The following is an 18,927-nucleotide window of genomic DNA, read 5'->3' on the forward strand; positions in this document are numbered from 1 at the left end:
CCACTGCTTGAGAACTATTAACCTAAAACAATGATAATCCAAGTGTTGGGCCTTTGGCAAGGACACCAGTGTTGTTCACACTGAGTTTCCTGCAAAGGCTCTGAAGACAGGAAACCAGCCCTGTGCCTCAGCCCCTTGCCTGATCTGAGCCATCCTGTCAGGGCGAAACAAAGACTTTTTTACGCTTTTCCCTTTAAAAGCGCGCGCACACACACACAAACACACTCTTGCACTTTTAACGAGCACCTTAATTATAAACTGAAGAATTAGATATATTTACGGATGACCTCATGCTTGTTGGTAATTACCAACGTGAAGAGCTGGCACACCCCTCAGATGCTTCTCCCCCCCCCCTGCCCCCCCCCCCCAGTTCAGGTTAATTAGGAAGCTTGACCTCCCAAAACAAGTTTCTGGCCCAGAGATCCCCTCTCCAAGGGATCCTGCTACGGAGAGGCTTGGCCCTCCCTCTCCTTAATCTAAAATGGATGTGGCTTCAGGAGGGTTCGATTTGCTGGGATAATGATGTGGGAGAGGTGACAGATTTCTGAGGGGCCCCACTCTAAATGCTGACAAGTTTTAATTAACACTGAGGATAATTTAACCCTGGCACAGTAAAGGGTAAGAAAACCACTCATCTCAGAGGCAAGAAGTGTTTGGCTCTGCGTGGCTGCGCTCGCTCCCACTGCACTTCTAAGTTTGTACTTAGCGTTCTCCTGATGTGTGAGCCCAGCCCTGAAGGTGCAGCTGACTCAGGCTGTTACTTTCCACAGGCGTGTCAACAGCCTGGTTTGGAAAGTGCGAGCAGGGTGGCCCCCCCCCTCGGGGTCCATTCTGTTGCCAACAATGGGAGCCCCTGAGAATGGCTGTGACGTACAGCCACCCAGCACCCCAGCCCTCAGTCAGCTGTCACTCTGCTGTAACGTTTTCCAAATTTGCTGTTGGTCTGAGCCTGCTGGGAGAGGCTGGGAGGCGACATTCCCCTCGTTCTTTTGCCTTATTAGGTTGTGGGCTTGATTGCTTTGGGGGGGAAGGGGCCAAGTTGAGGAATGGCATCAGGAAGTAGCCACAGGAAAAGGAGGGGGGCTGAGAAAGAGGAAAGGAGAGGAGCAGCAGGCATGAGAAGTCCTTCTCAGGGTGGGGTGGGGGCGGGCGGCAGTCCTGCTGAGCTCTCCAGAGTGAGTCCCTTTCTCAGGGCTGACGTCTGGGCAGAGGCTCCTGTGCACCTCGTGGCCGTGCTGAAAGCCTTTCTGAGCCATTAACTGGGGGTTATCAGTGGGAAGCCTTCCTGCTCCAACATCCCTTAGAAGGAATGGCTGCTGATTGCAGCGCGCGCGTGTCTGTGTGTGTGTCCGTGTCCTATGTGAGGTCATAGATTCCCCCCTTTTGCTTTGAAGAACGGAGGGTGGGGGGTGGGGGGTGGGGCAGGAGGAGAACCGGGAAAGTGTCGGCTGACAGCAAGTTTGGCCGGCTGACAGCAAGTTTGGCCGTTTGGCCGCACTGGCCATGGAGGCACTGATTCTGCTGGGACTGTCTGTGTAGCTCATCCATACAGAAAATTGCTCAGGACTCAACTCTGAACCGATCATCAGCCACCTCCCAGATAGTGAGGCACAGGTGGACATGAGAGAGCTAGCCTGTGCTACATGCAGCCCGGTGCAGGTTACCACTTGATGTAGGGTGCTCAGTTGAAGTCATTGACAGAATTTAGGCTCTAGAGCTTCCTTGGGGAAGAGCTAAATAAAAAGGGGGTGATGCTGGGCTTTCCACTGAGCTGCAAATTTCAACAGCACTTTCAACCCCTTTGCAGAGGAGGCAAAACCAGCAAACACTGCGTGGATGCAGGGCGGGACACCTACAGCCTGCTTCTGCATCACTGTTTAATCCTCAGCCTTACCTGTGAGGTAATGGGATGCCCCTTTCCAACACAACACTGAGCCTTAACCCCGATCCCTGCCCAAGGGCAAACAGCAGGAAGGTAGCAGGGGTGGGACTCGGGATCTGATTTCTTCCTAGAACAGCTCTGAAGCCGCCTGCCCCCACCCACACACTGCACGGCCTCCTGCCTTGATGCAGGGATAAGGCGTGGACTGCGGCGTCAGAAGTGCCCACCCACAGGGATCCAACTCGACCGCCACCCAGGGTGCAAGTGCAGGGAAGCCAGGAGACAGCTTGAGTTAGGTGCCATCTGAGCTGCCTCTTGTGTCTAGTGATGAACTGGGAGTGCTCGACTAACCCACTTGCCCGGCAAGCATCCTGACAGGAGCCTGGGTCTGCTCAATAAACACTGTCTTCTGGGCTGGCTGGTTCAACCCCGCTGTTCTGGCTCCAACTCTCATCCCAGCTGACTTATTTAGTCTGGCTTCTCTCAGTCCAGAATTGCCCTGCTTGACCTCAGACTAACTCAGCGATCTGCTCTAATCTCCTGGCTTCTCATTTTCCGGATGTCTTCACCTGAGTTCTCTCTCTGCAACCTGTTTCTCTGTTACTGTCCTGGTAAAACTCCATCCTCTCTCTGTAGAACTGCCTCTTAAGTAGCTTCTCTTTCCTCTCTCTTCTCATGAGAGTTGGGCGTATCCTATTCTGTCAAATCTTATATGATTCGTCATCTTTTCTGCCACTAAATTAGACATCACTTTCATGTGCTTCCTTCTACAAACTAACTTTACTTTTATTTGGGATTAAAGACATGCACCACCACGCCTGCGCTCTTTACCAGGCTGGCCTTGAACTCAGATCTGCTTGCCTGTCTCCTGGGTTAAAGGCGTGTTTGTATTCCAGCCAGATCGCACAGACCTCTTTGGATGGGATCTCTTGCCAGAACAGCCACGTTCTGAATTAACACTCCTCTACACTCCCAGGTTCCCTTTTGATAGGAGAGCTGCCTCCCTAACTTCTCTGCCTTTCATGAAGGGGAGAATGGAAACCTCATAAAGACTGCCGGGGAGCTCCGACCGGATGCCTCGACAGGTGGAAAAGGAAACAGAAACTGGCTGTGTGCAACAGCCTCCATCCTCTGGACCTGACAGCACCAGGCTACAGTGACTACCTCAGCAGGAGGGCTCTGCAACAAACCCTGTAATCCCAGGTAGAGGAAGAGGAGACAGCACCACCTGCAGAGGGGACGATGTCACCCGGACAAAGGCACAGCTAGCGACACAGAGACCAGAGATGTCTGTTTATAAAGCGCATCAAGGGCACTGCGGTGTCTGAGTCACACAGTTGGCCAGGAGCAGCTGTTTCCTGGGACGGGATCTCTTAGATGCCACAAGCCAACTCAATTACTGGCTCCTGGAAGTTTAGCTTGGCAGTAAAAGTAACTCCTGGGATAGGGCACTCCTGGGCACTGCAGGGGCAATGTATCACCTGTACAATGCCCCACAGGCCAGCCTACCAGAGACCGGCCTCGCCCATCTCTGAGGTCACCATACAGAAAGGCAGTTCCTAGGGTTAAGTGGCTATCGGTACCAAGCCACAGTGTGCAGCCTTGCACAGGATGTGTGGACACTACTGGACACACAAATGGTGTGTTGCTGCTATTCATGTTTGTTTGTTTTTGAGGCAGGATTTCTCCGTGTGGCCCCAAGAGTCCCCTACCTTACTGGGTAGACCAGGCTGGCCACGAACTCAGGAGAACCACCATACCCAGTTTCCTGGTTTGCTTGAATTTTTTGAGATAGTGTCTCCTGTAGCCCAAGCTCAGTATGGTGACCTCACTATGAAGCTGAGGATGACCTTGAACTTCTTCTAATCACCCAGCGCCTCCTGAGCACCAGGGTCACAGGTGTTCATCACCTGTGAAGGGCAACTGTTAGAAACGTGAAGCCAGGCCCAGCTACAGAGGCAAAGGCAGCCAGAGCAGATCCCTACCTGGGCTTGGCCACCTACAACACCCTATGTGTAGAGAGCAAGGGGTCCCTCGTGGACTTGAATTCAGAATCTAGGGTCTTGTTACTCAGAGGGTAACACAGCTGAGCTAAAGCAAGGTACCACAGCCTCAAACCTGGAGCGCCCCCAAAGACAGACAACATTCATCAGAGGAAACACTATTTGCAAGAGGCAGTTATGCATGCAGCTCTAACATTTGGCCCCCCAAACCTGCCCAAATCTGTGGTACAGCTCACTCACCTCCTTTATGAAAGTTTCCATGACTGACCGGCCTCACCTGCCCTGAGTCACCCTCTCCTCTCCCAGGACACAGCTAGGGGGCCGTGGCTTGCCGGTGTGCGGTTCTGTGGCCTTCTGAGGTCTCACGTAGCTTTGCTTTCTCCCCAGCTACCTGTGAGCTCCTCGAAGGCACCGGCTGGGGCTCCGGTTTCTCTCACACCCCTAGGGCCCTGCACGGGCTCCCCTCAGCAGGGAGGCCCAGCGAGGGCTGTTGTTTGGCCCTGGCGGTCATGTTTCTACCTAAGTACCAGACTCCAGGCCCACGAAGCCCCAACTCAAGTTACACAAGAAGCCAGTCGGCTATAAAGTGCAAACCTACTCACAGTGGCCCCTCATTCTGCTAAGTGGACACTTTCAGGAAACCTTCCTTCATCTCACAGCATAATGGAAACACAGCTTCCACCCCCATCCAAAGATTATTAGTAACTCTCTATCCGCAGCAGCAGCCTGGAGGAGGCTCAGGTGAGCATAAATGTATAATAAGCTACCCACCATGGGAACCAGCTGCAGCCTGCACCAGGGGGCACAGACAGACAGACAGACACTGGGCTCTGACACACTTGCCATTCGCTGTATCCTTTTTGCTCACTCTGAGTCAATTTTATCAAGAGGAAGTTTTATTTTCAGATTTGAAGGGATGAAGATAAACACACACACACACACACACACACACACACACTCAGCTGCCCTGCCACACAGCTACTGAAAGATTTAATAAGTCACAGGGGTGCCAACAGGGCAGAGGCCCACTGAAGCAGCCAGCTGCCTGAGACAGTCTGGGGTCCCCCCACTTCTTTCCCTCCTGCGACAGGGACGTGTTTGCTGCAGGACCCCCTGGAGCAGGGCGGGTCCAGACCCACGCTCAGAGTATCCAGGAACTTACCTTCTCCCTCTGATATAGAGTGCATAGAAAGAAGCAAGTGTTCCCCCAGAGCCCCAAGCTCTCAGTCTTTGCTCCTCCCTCCGGGGAGTAAAAGCCGCACAACTAGTCTGACAAGCTGAGCCTTGGACCGTGGAGCCATGGGCCCAGGGAAACTGGACTGCCCTGCACTGGCTTCCAACAGGATACAGAAGGCAGAGGTGCTGAGGTGTGACCACCTAAAAGGTCCTTTGAACTGGAGTGGCCAGGAAGAGAGATGGAGCGGGTGGGGGTTTACAGAAAAGAGCATGGAAGAGCTCTCTTAAAATTGAGGCTCCAGAGCAGGTGTGGTGGCGCACATCTTTAATCCCAGCAGAGGCAGGCGGATCGCTGTCAGTTCGAGGCCAGCCTGGTCTACAAAGCAAGTCCAAGACAGGCAAGGCTACACAGAGAAGCCCTGTCTTGAATAACCTAACCAAACCAAACCAAAACTGAGACTCCATGGACTTGCAAGATGGGTAAGTAAAGGTGACTGCTGATGACCTGATTCCCAGAATCCTCAGGGTAGAGAGCTAGTTCCAAGACATCCAGGGTCACACTACACAGAGAAATCCTGTCTTGGGGGTGGGGGGTGGGGGGGGGGGGGGGTGGGGTAGGAATCGTCAGACTTCTGACAGGGTATGGTAGCATGTGCCTGGTTCCTAGCAGCTGAGCGGTGAAGGCAAGTGTGTGAGATCCTGTCTCAATAAACCAACAGTAGTAACACCAACAAACAGGCTTCAGGCTTCAAAGAGACACTGAACAGTTGGGGGGCTGGGGGAAGCTGCTCATGTGGTAAAAGTTAGGTGCAGACAGTCACACTACAAAGCACAAGCACACAGTACTGTAAAACTCCAGAGTCACCCGTGCTTTAATCAAACACAGGTGCCTATGCAGTGATGATCACAGAGATAATTGAAGCCTTTGTTCCTGCAGTTTGGGGGTTCCCGCTTTAGAAGTCAGTTCTTGGTTGGCTTGTTAGGGCGCCCAGGAGGAAAAGACTGCACTTCAGGAGAAGGCTCTGAGACCACTGTGCCAGGCGGGCTCTGGCACCCAGGCCTTCCTCCCTTCCACTTCAGGTACACCTGCCCTTAGCGCCCTCCTCCAGAGCTAGTCCCAATCTCCTCACATTGCAGCGGTGGAGCCGTGAACTGGGTGGAATGGCAGATATCTTTAATCGGAGCACTGAGGACTTTGAAGCAGAAGGATCCTAAGTTCAAGCCAGCCTAGGCTAAGAGAGACTGTCTTTAAAGGGGAAATGGGCAGGGCATCGTGGGCGCACGCCTTTAATCCCAACACTCGGAAGGCAGAGGCAGGAGGATCGCTGTGAGTTCGAGGCCAGTGTGGTCTCCAAAGTGAGTCCAGGACAGCCAGGGCTACACAGAGAGACCCTGTAGCAAAGGTTTGGCTCTGTTCTGTGCCCTTGTTACTGAGCTCTACTGTAGAGCAGCTCTGGAGGAGGGTGGTCAGGGCACCACAGAGGGCAACGCTGGCCGCCTGTTAATTTACAGCACAATCCAACCTGAAGTTGCCTTGTTTCCTCTGTGTGTCCATGCTGACCTGTGACCTGTGCAGGCCAGAGGCTGACACTGTGATGTCTTCTTCAACTGCTTCTCTGCCTGCTTTTCTGAGAGAGAGAGAGAGAGAGAGCCCAGAGGGTGTCCATGGAACTGGTGTTGTGGGCAAGTGAGCCAAGTGAGCACTGGGAACTGAGCCTTGGTGAGACAGGGTCTCTCACTTAACATGCAACTTGTTGCCCTGACTACACTGGCTGGTCAGCAAGCCCCCTAAAGCTGCCGGTCTCCCTGCACGTGTGGACCTTATGGTTACAGAAATGTGTTGCCATGGCTACGCACCCTAACCCTGAACCATCTCTCATGCTTAGCGACCTCCAACCTCCAAGAGAATTAGAACAGATAGAATGAGGTGGAAGTCGGCCTGCATTTTTTGGTCTCCCCACTTCCTCAGTGGTCACAGACCAATCCCAAAGCAGTCCCCAAAGGCCCTGGACTCCTGACAAAACTGAACCCATCAGAGCCTAAACTGCCACTCCTCAGAAATCTCATGTTCCAACTATGCTTGGAATGTTTGATAGGAACAGGCATTTATTTTTAGGCGAGAAAAGTAGTCTCCTAAGCTAACCCTACAGTCTTACAGAAGGCCGTATTTGGCAAGGATCGCCTTGGGCTTGTTTATCAGAAAGGCCCAGAATTTTCTAAAGTCTAAGGTAGCCGCCCAGGGAACACGGTGTCTATCCTTAGTCAAAGCTGGCCCCCATTGAGTCTTGGGGTGCTCGCGTGTGGCGGTAGAAGCCAAGTGTCTCTTCCACACCTTCCTCAGTTTGGGGACAAGACCCATTAACCAACCATCCAGGAACCGTTCACAGTCCTCAGTGGACTGAAAAGTTGACCCCTATCACAGAAGCTGGGCGTAGCAGCCTGTAATCCCAGCACACAAGAGGCTCGGACAGGAGGAGTAACTGTCTAATCAGGATTTCATTCTAGACCCTTTCTCAAAGTGAGGGGGAGCGGCTGGCATGCAGGATGTAGCACAGAGGAAGTCTGGAGAACTCATGAGGCCCTGGATCTAATCTCTAGTATCAGGAAGAAAAAAGAAAGAAGGAAAAGCTTTAAGAAGTGGCGACGGCAGGTGCCTGGGGAGGGGGTGGTGTCCACGTGCCTTTAATGTCAAACCCTTGGGAAGCAGGGGCAGACAGATCTGGACGTCAGCCTGATCCACACAGTGAGTCCCAGGCCAGTTACAAGCACACAGCGAGGTCCTGTCTGAAAAGAGGGAGGGGGCCAAGTGGCTAAGAAGACCCTCCCCTCAGGGGTGTAGGCATTTCCTGGCCACCTCACCAAGAGCCATAGGGCTGGGTGACTAAAGCCAACATGTCTGAAAAAGACATCTTGATACAGGCCGTTCTGTTTTACAGAACGTCAAATCTACCACAGCCTTGGCAGCACAGCTCAAACGATCAAAAAAAAAAAAAAAAAAAGTAACTGCCGCACAATCCTGGTGATGTTTACTGTCTGGACACCTTCCAGGGCTTGAAAATCTGAATGATGACTGGTTCGCAGGCAGCCTGGAAGAAGGGCCAATTCATCAGACTGCCCTTGAACCAGCCTGGCAAGTCACTGCTTCCAGGCATTTTGAATTTTGAAACTGGGGTTACTTCATAGGCCCAAACTAGAAGATTATGTTTTCTTAAAGTTAAAAAAAAGAAAGGAAAAGGAACAACAAAGAAAACCCGACCCTTCCCAAAGCAAGCCATGCCAGCGACAGGCGGAGCAGCAGCGAGTCTCAGAAGTATTTTAGTTTCATCAGGAGTTTAATGAGCCATGTGTTTTAAAGGAAAGGAGAGGGGTGTTCTCAGAGCTGGAAAGTGTGGAGGGGGTTTTGTTTTTTAATGGTGCTCTTTATTTGTTCTTGGGGTCTTATGGGAACTTTAGAGTTTTTAATTTGTGTTTGTAAAAGCAGGCAAAAGATGAAGACACATCTCAGGCAGGGGTGGGGGGCAGCTCAGGGGAAGAGCTGTTCCCTAACGTATGTGAGGTCCTGGGTTCGACCCCCTGCACTGCAACAACAAAAGGCCACATAGCTGAAATTCCACTTCTAAATGCCCAGAGAAAAAGCATGCAGACCCTAGAGTGGCCACAAAGCCTGCAGTCGCTGTGCATAGCCCTTATCAACAAAGCAGGCCGGCCCAAGTCCTGTCCCTGGCAGGGAACAGAGCCACTCACACCCCTCTGGGCATGGCCACTGTGCAAGACACGTGGGCATTTTCCTGTGAGACCACATGGTAGCAGCATCTCTTCTGCCCAGGCCCCCCGAAGCGCCCCCAGTTGGGTGCGGCATTTTCCCCCAAATAGTAAGCAGACTGGGTTTCCATGGTGAGAGCAATTAAATACCTTCTATTCACACCAGACTTAGTCAAGAGTGCTAATGTGCTTAATGTGTTAATCTACACACACACACACACACACACACACACACACACACACACACACACACACACAAACTGGAGCCAGGTTCCAGCACTGCCTTTGACTGAGTGGTCAAATGCCTGCTATTCCAATACAGAGGCAGAGGACCCACGCCTCTTCCTGCCTGTGACACTCCCTGAAGCGGCCTCACCACCCCCGTCCAGTCAGCGTCCCTCTGGAGGCTGAATCACTTGCAAGCTTCTTTCCATGATGTTGTCCACCTCAACCGGCTTCCTCTACTATGGCGGCGAGCGTGGGGTGTGCCACTGCACTTGCACCTTGCACCTGTGTGTGTAGGGTTTGGGAGAAGAGGCAACAAGACCTGCTGCCAGGGACCCACCCACTGTCAGACTGTCAGAGAGAAGCCACTAGAAAGCCAGTGACGGACATCACTCAGCCCCACACCTTTGAGGGAAAAACTTTTTTAAAAAAGGATAAAACAAACCACAATGTCGCCTTTCTTTCTCTCTGCAGCAAAGACACAAATGCTATTGTGCTGCTAGTGTTCCTGCACCACATTCGGTCATTGCGACACCATTACAAGGATATTTCCCAAGATGACGTCACTGCGCTCCGCAGGGCAGGAACAGCCACTTCCAACTGCTGCTGCCCCGTGCCCACGGTTCCACTGAACACAAAAGAGTCTGTTCTGCTCTGATATTGGAGGGAAAACATTTTGGTAAGCCTTTCTTACTCCTCAGGACAGCACTGTTGTCCTCTGACTGGGACAGCGGTGGCCAGGAGGCCAGCGGGGCAGTCCTGAGAACGCTGAGCCTGGGAGAGAAGCTATGGGTGGAGCAGCTGACAACTCACATTCCTATAGTCTGGGGTGGTAACGCGGGCCTGTCATCCTAGCACCCGGGAAGCACAGGCAGGAGTTTGAGGCCATCCCGGCTCACACATCATCTAGGAAGGTAACCTAGAGATGAGCCCGGCAAGCATGGTGTCCTAGGTTCCAGTCCCAGCGTGGCATAAAGAGAGATCCAGGAGACCTAAGGTTACACAGAGAGACCCTGTCTCGAAGAAGAAGAGGAAGAAGAGGAGGAGGAAGAGGGCTGAGCAAAGATGCATCCATATCATCCAACAGCCCTGGGTGAGCCGCTGCTCTGCCCACTTCCAGAAATGTTTCTGGGGTCAGATGAGCTAGTTTTGAGTGCAGCAGCACACAGGGATGTTCAGGATGGTCCACATCCTCTGTGGAGCCCTGAGCCACAAAGCAGTTAGTCCCTGCAAGTCGCTGGTTAACCTGACGACTTCAGAGGTCTTTTGCTACACGGGTCCTCAATACCCACTAGCACGTGCCACTCTATGACCAACGGGAGCTGGCCGTGGGCCAGAGCCTTTGGCTGGAATAGAGCTCCACTGGAACTTAACATTCTTTTGTTCTCTATGAATTTATTTTTATAGTTTCCTTTTATGTATGGCCAGGGAAACCAAATCTGTCAGACTCCATGCCCTTTTTAATTTTTCAATAATTTTTTTTTTAAAAAAACATACATCGGTGTCATGGCTGTGTGAGGGTGTTGCATCCCCCGGAACAGGCGTTACAGACAGTTGTGAGCTGCCATGTGTGTGCTAAGAATTGAACCTAGGTTCTCTAAACTTTTAAAAAGGTTTTTAGGAACAGGCAGGGTGGCATACTCCTTTAATCCCAGCACTCTGGTGGCAGAGGCAGGCAGGTCTCTGTGAATTCCAACTCATCTGAGTTGCATAGTTAGACTCTGTCTCAAAAAAAAAAAAAAAAAGAAAGAAAAGAAAAAGAAAGAAAGAGAAAAAAAAAAGGGTATCCTTATAGCCCAGGCTGGTCATAAGCTCAGCAGTAGCTAAAGATGACTTTTTCTTCCTCTGCCCCCCACCTCCCAAGTTACAGGCATGTCCTGTCCATCATGTTCAGCTTTCAATTTTCTTGTTTGTTTTGTTTTTCAAGACAGGGTTTCTCTGTGTAGCCTTGGTTGTCCTGGACTCGCTTTGTAGACCAGGCTGGCCTCAAACTCAACAGCGATCCACCTGCTTCTGCCTCCCGAGTGCTGGGATTACAGGCGTGCAGCACTAAGCCTGGCTTAGTTTATTTTTAAAACCTACAAAATTTCCAGGAGACTTAAAGATGTTTACCTGCGTAAAGCAGGGTGACTTTAGGAGACAGAGAGAAGTGTGGACTATCTGGGCCAGGTTCCCTCGAGCACATGTTTCCTACCTGTTGGTCAGAGGGTGTATGGGCGGGAGAGGCCATTCCAAGAACAGAGGAGCAAGCACAGCAGGTGGGAAGTAGCAAGACCTGTGAGGTCAGTCTGCAGCCTCCCAGTAACTGTGCTGCAAACTCAAGAGACAGCACCAAGTTCCATCAACCAGCCAAAAGACTCTACGTGGGCAGTCCGAGCTAATGCCTCTGGCTACTTACAAGAAAAGGCAAGAATGTGGAAAAGACACAAAGACACACACACACACACACACACACACACACACACAACCAAAAAAAGGCATAGCATCGAGAAAAGTGTCTCAGGGAGGCTGCTCCTGGGCTGAAACCCCAAAGCACTCAGGTCAGGGCATAGGGGGTTGCTCATCTATACAGAGAGGACACTTTCTGCCAGGCAGCCCCTCCCTGACTGATGGTTTGCTCGCCTCCTCTTTAAAAAGAGGCTACAATTAAAAATAGTTGTTTCTCTTTGACTCAATAACCTTAGACTCCAGATACCTGGGCAGCTGACTACAGAGTTGCTCATGAACCTTGAAGTGTTAAGTGCTGTTCTGCCACTTTCAGATACTTTGCAACAAATCCCGCCGCCTACATTGCAACATTGTAGCTATGTTTCCTTATAATTCCTCTTTGATGTTTCCACACAGCTAAAAGGACTCTAATCTTGAGGTCTCAAACTACCCAGGATAAAGGCTTCTTTCACTGGTCCAGGGAAGATGGTTTTTTTTGTCTGCTTTCATCTCTCCTTTAATAGGTCAGTGTTTCAGTTACCTTGGTCACTGGATTGCCAGCTCGCTATATCACTGGCCTCTTATTTCCATGAGAAAGGGAGAGAGAGAGAAAAAAAGCTTCAGCAATGTAATATGAGTGTTTTTGTTATTCTGTAAAACTAAACACACAAATAAAGGCAGCGGAAGGAAACCAAGGGAAGGAAGGGAGCCGAATGCTGAGAACAGGGCCATGGAGAGCAAGGGAAGTAAGGAAGGGTAAGCCGTGGACACTGAGCCAACCATGCGAGCTGCACAGGGAGAGCAGCGCCCTGGTTATCTGCCTATTCAGAGGAGCTGAATGGGCGAGTGGGACGACAGCAAACAGCTGGTGGCTCATTTTCTCCCCTTCAAGATACCAGCAGCAGTGGCAGCGAGGCAAAAAAAAAAAAATTTAAAAGAAGATCTGGTCAAAGGCATGTGCAATTCCCAGCACGCTATAAATCAGTACGGCAAAAGCCTAGTGTGTTCATCTCAACAGCCGCAAATTCCTTGGGCTTTCCCAGACTGATGCTTTTTTGGCGCCCTCCGCCCAGCTGTCATCTGCTGGGCAGCACTGCCAGACAACCTGTACTATGCAGTCACTTAACTCTGGAAAGGCCGCTGTCTGGCCAAAGTCGGCCATGAGCAGAACATGTGTTGAATGGCAGAACTCTCCTTACCTGCCTGTTAGGGTTAGGCTTGGAATCAAAGACTAGGCCCTGCTCCCCTGCCGGGTGACAGGTGGAAATGTTAAGTGTGAAGACACATTTTAATTGGCCTTCCCTACTAGCTAGCCTCTCCCTGGGATTGGAAAACAAAGTACCCCACCCTCATTTCCTGGTGGGCTTTTAGTTGCTGGTTTCTTTTGATGTTATTGTTTTTCTGGTCGTCGCCCCCCCCTCCCAAGCAGGGTGTCTCTGTGTAGGCTTGGCTGTCCAGGACTTGCTTTGTAGACCCGGCTGGCCTCAAAGTCAGAGAGCTGCTAGTCTCTGCCTCCCTTAGTGCTGGGATCACAGGCACCACCTCGCCTGGCTGTTTTTGTTTTGCTGCTGTTGTTGTTTTTAAGACAGGGTCTTGCTACGCAGCTCTAACAGGCCTAAAACTATGTAGACTGGCTTTGAAGTCATTTATAATCCTCCTGCCTCTGTGTCCAGTGTGCCACCCTGTTCAGCTAGAGTCTTGCCTTGAATGTGTTAGGTCACTCAGGCTGGCCTAGGACTCAATTATCCTCCAGCCTCAGAACACCAAGTGCTGGGATTTTGAGCGCGAGCTGTGGTGCTGTACTCTCCCGGGTCGTTTTTTTCCACTAACACTTTCACCCAGCTTTCCCCACTAGGCCAAGCAATTGGCTGCCATTAAATGAAAGCTTTTAGCTTGACTTCCAACTGGAGGATGAGTCAGTCCCGGCTGCCAAAGAAACCTCCCCAGTTGGTCTCAGAAGCTGGAAACAGAGAGGGCGTAGTCTCAAAGGGCGGAAGGCAACCCCCTGCTCCATCTAGGTGAAGTGGCAGACGCACACGCAGATCTGAACCCCCAGTGTGAAGAAGCTGCCCTCCCAGATTCCCTTTCTTGCTTTTTGAAGTAGGGTCTTGTGCGTTACTCATGCTGGCCAGGCCTGAGCTGGAGCTCGGCCTGACTCAAGATCCCGAGTGCCGCTGGGCTTACAGAACACCACACACTTTCCAGCGGGGAGGAAGAAGCAGGACACTGGCAGCTGAGGTGCTTCCTCCTCCCCTCCCAGCGGGCACGCACCATGCAGCACATAGCACCCAGCCAGCTCGCCTGCTTATCTTGTTTCCAAAGGACAACCCAGTTTAGTGACTTTTAAAAATGTTTTTAATGTAAGTATGTTATTCAGTTTTGAAAGGTGCTAAGGAACCGTTAGTCTTGGAGCAATTAGAGTAATGGAGCAAACTAGCACACGGCCACTTTGGGACCTTCATCGTCAGTCAAAAAGAAAAGCGGGGATGGGGAGAAGGACAAAACCCTGTCAGAACTTTCAAATAATTAACTCGCACTTAACACAGCCTGAGCCAAAGGTCAGGGTCTAAACTCTGAGGTCCGTAAGCAATGGCTGGCGTGCCAGTGAACACTCAGCTCAGAACAAGGCATTTCTACTTTCTGTGAGGAGGTTTGGGGGTAGCTTTCACCCTTCCACAAGAGCAGGGGGAGGTTACTAAAGCCACTTTAGGAAAGTGGCCCACAGCCACACCATCCTAGGGTCAGGCCTGATCAGTACTCGGATAGGACAAACTGGGGACGGGAACTAGGTACTCTTAATTGCTCAAGAATTTGCCTACAGGGGCTGGAGGGGTGGCTCAGAGGCTAAGAGCACTGGCTGCTCCTCTAGAGGTCCTGAGTTCAATTCCCAGCAACCACATGGTGGCTCACAGCCATCTACAATGCGATCTGATGCCCTCTTCTGGCCTGCAGGTGTACTGGCAGGCAGAGCACTGTATACACAAATTAAATAAGTAAGAATTTGCTTGCCGGCCTGCTCAGGAGGCTAAGGCTCATGGATCACCTGAGCCCAGGATTCAGGAACAGCCTGGGCATAAACCTAGGTTAAAACAACAATAATAAGCCGGGCGTAGTGGCACGCGCCTTTAATCCCAGCACTCGGGAGGCAGAGGCAGGTGGATCGCTGTGAGTTCGAGGCCAGCCTGGTCTACAAAGAGAGTCCAGAACAGCCAAGACTACACAGAGAAACCCTGTCTCCAAAAAAACAAAAAACAAAAAACAAACAAACCACCACAACAGTAATAAGAGGTCTTAAAAGAGCAGACCAGTGCCCCATCCTCTCACAGTGTTCAAGGCTGCCCTGAGGAACACTTGTTGCATAGCCTTCTTACTGACAATGCCTTAGGTATGGGGGCCCCTAGAATTCAGAGCAAAGGGCCACGCTTGACTGGGGCCAATTTCTGTTTCAGCTGTTCTGGCCACAGAATCTGAGTGTGCGGACAGGCACATACAAGACTGTCATTCTCCCTGGGCTGGGAGAATGCCTTGGAGCAAGAGGCAAGAAAGGCAGGCTGTCACTCATATTCACAAAAGTTGCACTGGAACAGTGCAAAGGCCCAGCCATAAAAGGAAAGGCCTAGCCGTCCTGTTGGGGGTTGGGTTGGGGGCTCTTATAAGAAGGTGGGGAGGGGGGAAGAGCAGCAACTGGTCTGTTTCTTTCCTCCTTCCCCCACAGCAGCAGGGAGCTCTAGCCTGTGCAGGACAGGGTGTAGAGGTGAAGCAATACTTTTCCCCTACAGACAGCTAAGTGTAAATATTTGCTGGAGCAGGTTATAAAGCGAGCGCACTAGAGCCCGGCCCTTACAGGGCGGCTAAAACAACTGCAGTCAGAACTGGGTGAGCCAGCCACCCTGTTCCTCAGCCTTTCCTGGCTGGGAAGGAAGGAGCGGGGAAAATGACACAGGGAGCAACGGGGGTTTTGGTGAGTCCTGCTTCCTGTCCAGGGTCTCAATGTACACCAGCCTCACCACGCAGGCTCTGAAACACACACCCTAGCTGCCCGAAGGGTGGGCTAGAAAAACAAGGAGGAGGCCGGGCGGCAGTGGCACGCACGCCTTTAATCCCAGCACTCGGGAGGCAGAGGCAGGCAGATCCCTGGGAGTTTGAGGCCAGCCTGGTCTACAAAGTAACTCCAGGTCAGCCAAGAGTACACAGAGGAACCCTGTCTCCAAAAAAAAAAAAAAAAAAAAAGAAGAAGAAGAAGAAGAAGAAAAAGAAAAACAAAAACCCCAAGGAGGTGCCAGAGGCTGGGACAAGATGGTGAGAGGAGAGTGCTCGCTCTACCCTGTCATCTAAGGGGGGAAAAAGGAGGCATGGCACATTTTTTCCTAAACTAGAAAAGAAAGATCCAATGCATTCTCAAAGCCTACGCTGTGACCCAGTTTCCTTCCAACTTTCCCAGTCTTTTGGCAACTTCCAACCTTTTCCAATCTCGTATGGCCTCAGGCAGTACGTTACTGCTGTGATCCTGACTGTATTTCCCGTTCTTTGCAAAATGAAGTCATTCCTTCTCCACCTCCACACAACACCCACTTTTCGGCGTCAGACACCCCCTTACACCACTGCTGCCCTCCACCCCGGGGCGAGTGACACTGGTTACACAGGCCACGCCTACACCAGGCCCCACCTGGGGCTTCTCAAGCACAGCAGCTCCTTCCACTACCACACACTCCCTGGAGTCTGCCCCAGGGGGCTTCTGGGAAATGTCACCTAACTGGCTCCCGGGGTCCCAGATCCCAAAGTCACAATCCCCTTTGCAGAGTCACCAAAGGCACCGTCCTGACCCCCTCCGGTTTTACACCCGATAGTGCTCTAAGAGCAAAGGTCTTATCCGATGCCACCCTGCCCATCAATTAGTTACAAATCTGGAAAGAATGTCTCAACCTCTAGAAGGCATGAAACTGTTTCTAATTTCAATTACCTCCCACCCGCTTCACACACTTGTGAGCCGCCGCCCCCATTCTCACCCACTCAGCACAGCCTTCTAGAGCTCTTCCTGCACACACACCCCCACTCTGAGCTTCCCTCTCAACCACCCCAACACAGCACCATTCCTGGCCGCCTCCTCTATACTCCCCTCGCTACTGTGGCTTCCCCAAAGCACCATCAGAAAATACAGTTTTAGTATCCCACTCTCCCCCCCAGCCCCCCATCAAAAGACCCTATTGCCCCAGGCACCCATTTCCTCCTCACTGAATTAAACCCTCTTCCGTTCTCGGGCTCCGAATCACCTTTATATAGCCAGACTTCCATTTTCCCAAACTAACGTCTTCCCGGTATCCTCCATTCCAGCCCCCACGGTCTTCCACCAGCCTCACCCTTGCGGGACTGCATTTCCCTCGTGGGCCTGGAACCTCTGCCATTATTTTCGCTACCTTTCCCTTCTTCAAAGCACCCACCAACACTCTGTTGGGCGCCCCCCACCCATCAATTCTACTTACGCTTCCAATCCTCTTCCTTTTTACAACAGGGCAACCTCGATACATCTGAACCCTCTTGGTGAACATCTGTTCCTAGGTCTCTAACGTCTCCCCCTAAACACCTAGCTTTCCCAGACCCCCCCCCCAGTCCCAGCAGACAGGCCATCTTAACAGCCCTAACCACCTCCCACCCCAAGCCCAAGGAGACTCCCCGAGGCTCCCACCCCTATTCTCTCCAGACGCCACAATCCTCTTCTTAGTGGCCCCCTCTTTACCTTCCCTGACTCTTCTCGTCCTCTTAGCACGACCCCCCGCGCCCCCCCGACCCCACCACACACACACACTAAGGCTTCCCGAAATTCCAAGCTCTCCTTCACATTCCGTCCGCACCCCCGACCCACCTCCCCCCATACCGGGACTCCCAAACGCCCCGAGACTATCCAAAGCTCACCAGTTCCCTCCCCGGACCCCACTGCTTGCTTGCCTGGGCCCTACCAATGTTTCCTCCCTCTGACCCTGCAATCCCGCCTTAAAACCCAGCTCCGTTTCGACCTCCCGAATCATCATCATCACGGTTAGCCCCAGTCCCCCCCCCCGCCCCGCAGCCTTCCTGCCACAGCCTTCGACAAGGTTTCCCGTATCTCATACCTGGCCGCCACTTTTCTTTCCCTAACCCCACCCCAGCCCCCCCTCCCCACCTCCTGAATTCCCAATTGCTTCCTCGAGCTCTGTTGATCCGTCTCTGGGACTCCACACACCCGTTCCCGGCCCCGCCAATTGTTTCCCAGCGCCTCGCCGTCCCCGGCAGGACGCCATCCAAGCTCGGCCCACGGGCCACGCACCTTGCGTTGCTGCTTCTCCCAGGCCGGGTCCAAGAGCAGGTCCCGGTCCCAGTCATCTTCCTGGGCCATGTAGTCGCCCATGCTGCCGCCGCCGCCCGCGCCATTGCCGCCGCCGCTGCTCGGGCCGTACTGGTACGCCTGGTTCGCCGCGTGGTAGTCCACCATCCCGCCGCCTCTTGCTAGCTAGCCCGCCGGCCGGTCCGCTCCGCTCCCGCCTCGGCTCCCGCCCCTGTGCCGGAGCCTCCGACTTCGGGCCGCCGCTTCAGCTGCTTTGAGCCCGCCCGAGACGGCTGGCGCGTGCGCAGTCGGCTCGCCGCGCCTGCGCCTGCGCACTGCGCCGCCGCCGCCCTCCCGCGCCCGCGAGCGCGCGCACCCGCGGAGGCGAGCCCGGCGCCTGCGCAGAGCCGCACCTCCGGCCGCCCGCCTGGCGTGGGAGCCCCCGGGCGCGTCTCTCTCGTGAGCGCGCGCGTCATTCCCTCCCCCCCCCACCCCCGCCGCCCCGTTTCCCCCTCCCTCCTCTCCCCTCCCCGCGGTGTGGGCGTGGCTCAACTCATGAATGATTCATAAGGCGGGGCTCCGTTGTCCGGCGGTGGAATGTGAGTTTCCCGTTCAAGCCATTCAGACCTAATCGAGATTTATTGGCCGCCTACTGTGTGCGAGATGGTGTTTTATGCCTCGGCACTAAAGAAGCCAGGAATGGTCCCCACCCTCTCGACACTCACCTTCCACGGACCGGGAGGTGTCTCTTGTCCTCCGGCCTCTGAGACTGAAGGACAGACAACCTGTTGGAGACCCGACATAGGGAGATTCCCTGTCTCAATTTAAGTAAATAAATCGAGCTTAAAACGCGGCAAGGTGGCACATGCCTTTAATCCCAACTGGAAGTGTGGGCAGATGGATCAGGAATTGCAAGGCCAGATTTGATACACAGCAGCCTAGGTGAATTTGGGCTGCAGGAGGACCGACCCCCGTCTAAAAATAAATAAATAAAAGAAACTCTAGGATGGCCTGATCTATAAAATCTTCAGGGTAGACTTCATGGGAAAGGTAGATTTTTACTTTTCTTCCCGAGACAGGGTCTCTCTGTGTAGCCTTTGTTTCCTTGGACTCGCTTTGTAGACCAGGCTGGCCTCGAACTCACAGAGATCTGC

At 52.7% G+C, this 18,927-nt stretch overlaps 1 protein-coding gene across 5 annotated transcripts in view; it reads right to left on the reverse strand.

The window, feature by feature from the left end:
- Window positions 1–17,956, reverse strand: part of Actn4 (actinin alpha 4) — a 64,818-nt gene extending 46,862 nt beyond the window's left edge. For all 5 annotated transcript variants that reach the window (XM_051162785.1, XM_051162784.1, XM_051162787.1 and 2 more), the window contains exon 1: window positions 17,777–17,956. In XM_051162785.1, the coding sequence (XP_051018742.1) occupies window positions 17,777–17,941 (165 nt within the window). In that variant the 5' untranslated portion in view covers window positions 17,942–17,956. The remainder of the gene's footprint in view (window positions 1–17,776) is intronic.
- Window positions 17,957–18,927: the final 971 nt, after the last annotated feature.

This window comes from Acomys russatus, chromosome 19 (genome assembly GCF_903995435.1).
Source record: "Acomys russatus chromosome 19, mAcoRus1.1, whole genome shotgun sequence".
NCBI classification, from domain to species: Eukaryota; Metazoa; Chordata; class Mammalia; order Rodentia; family Muridae; genus Acomys; species Acomys russatus.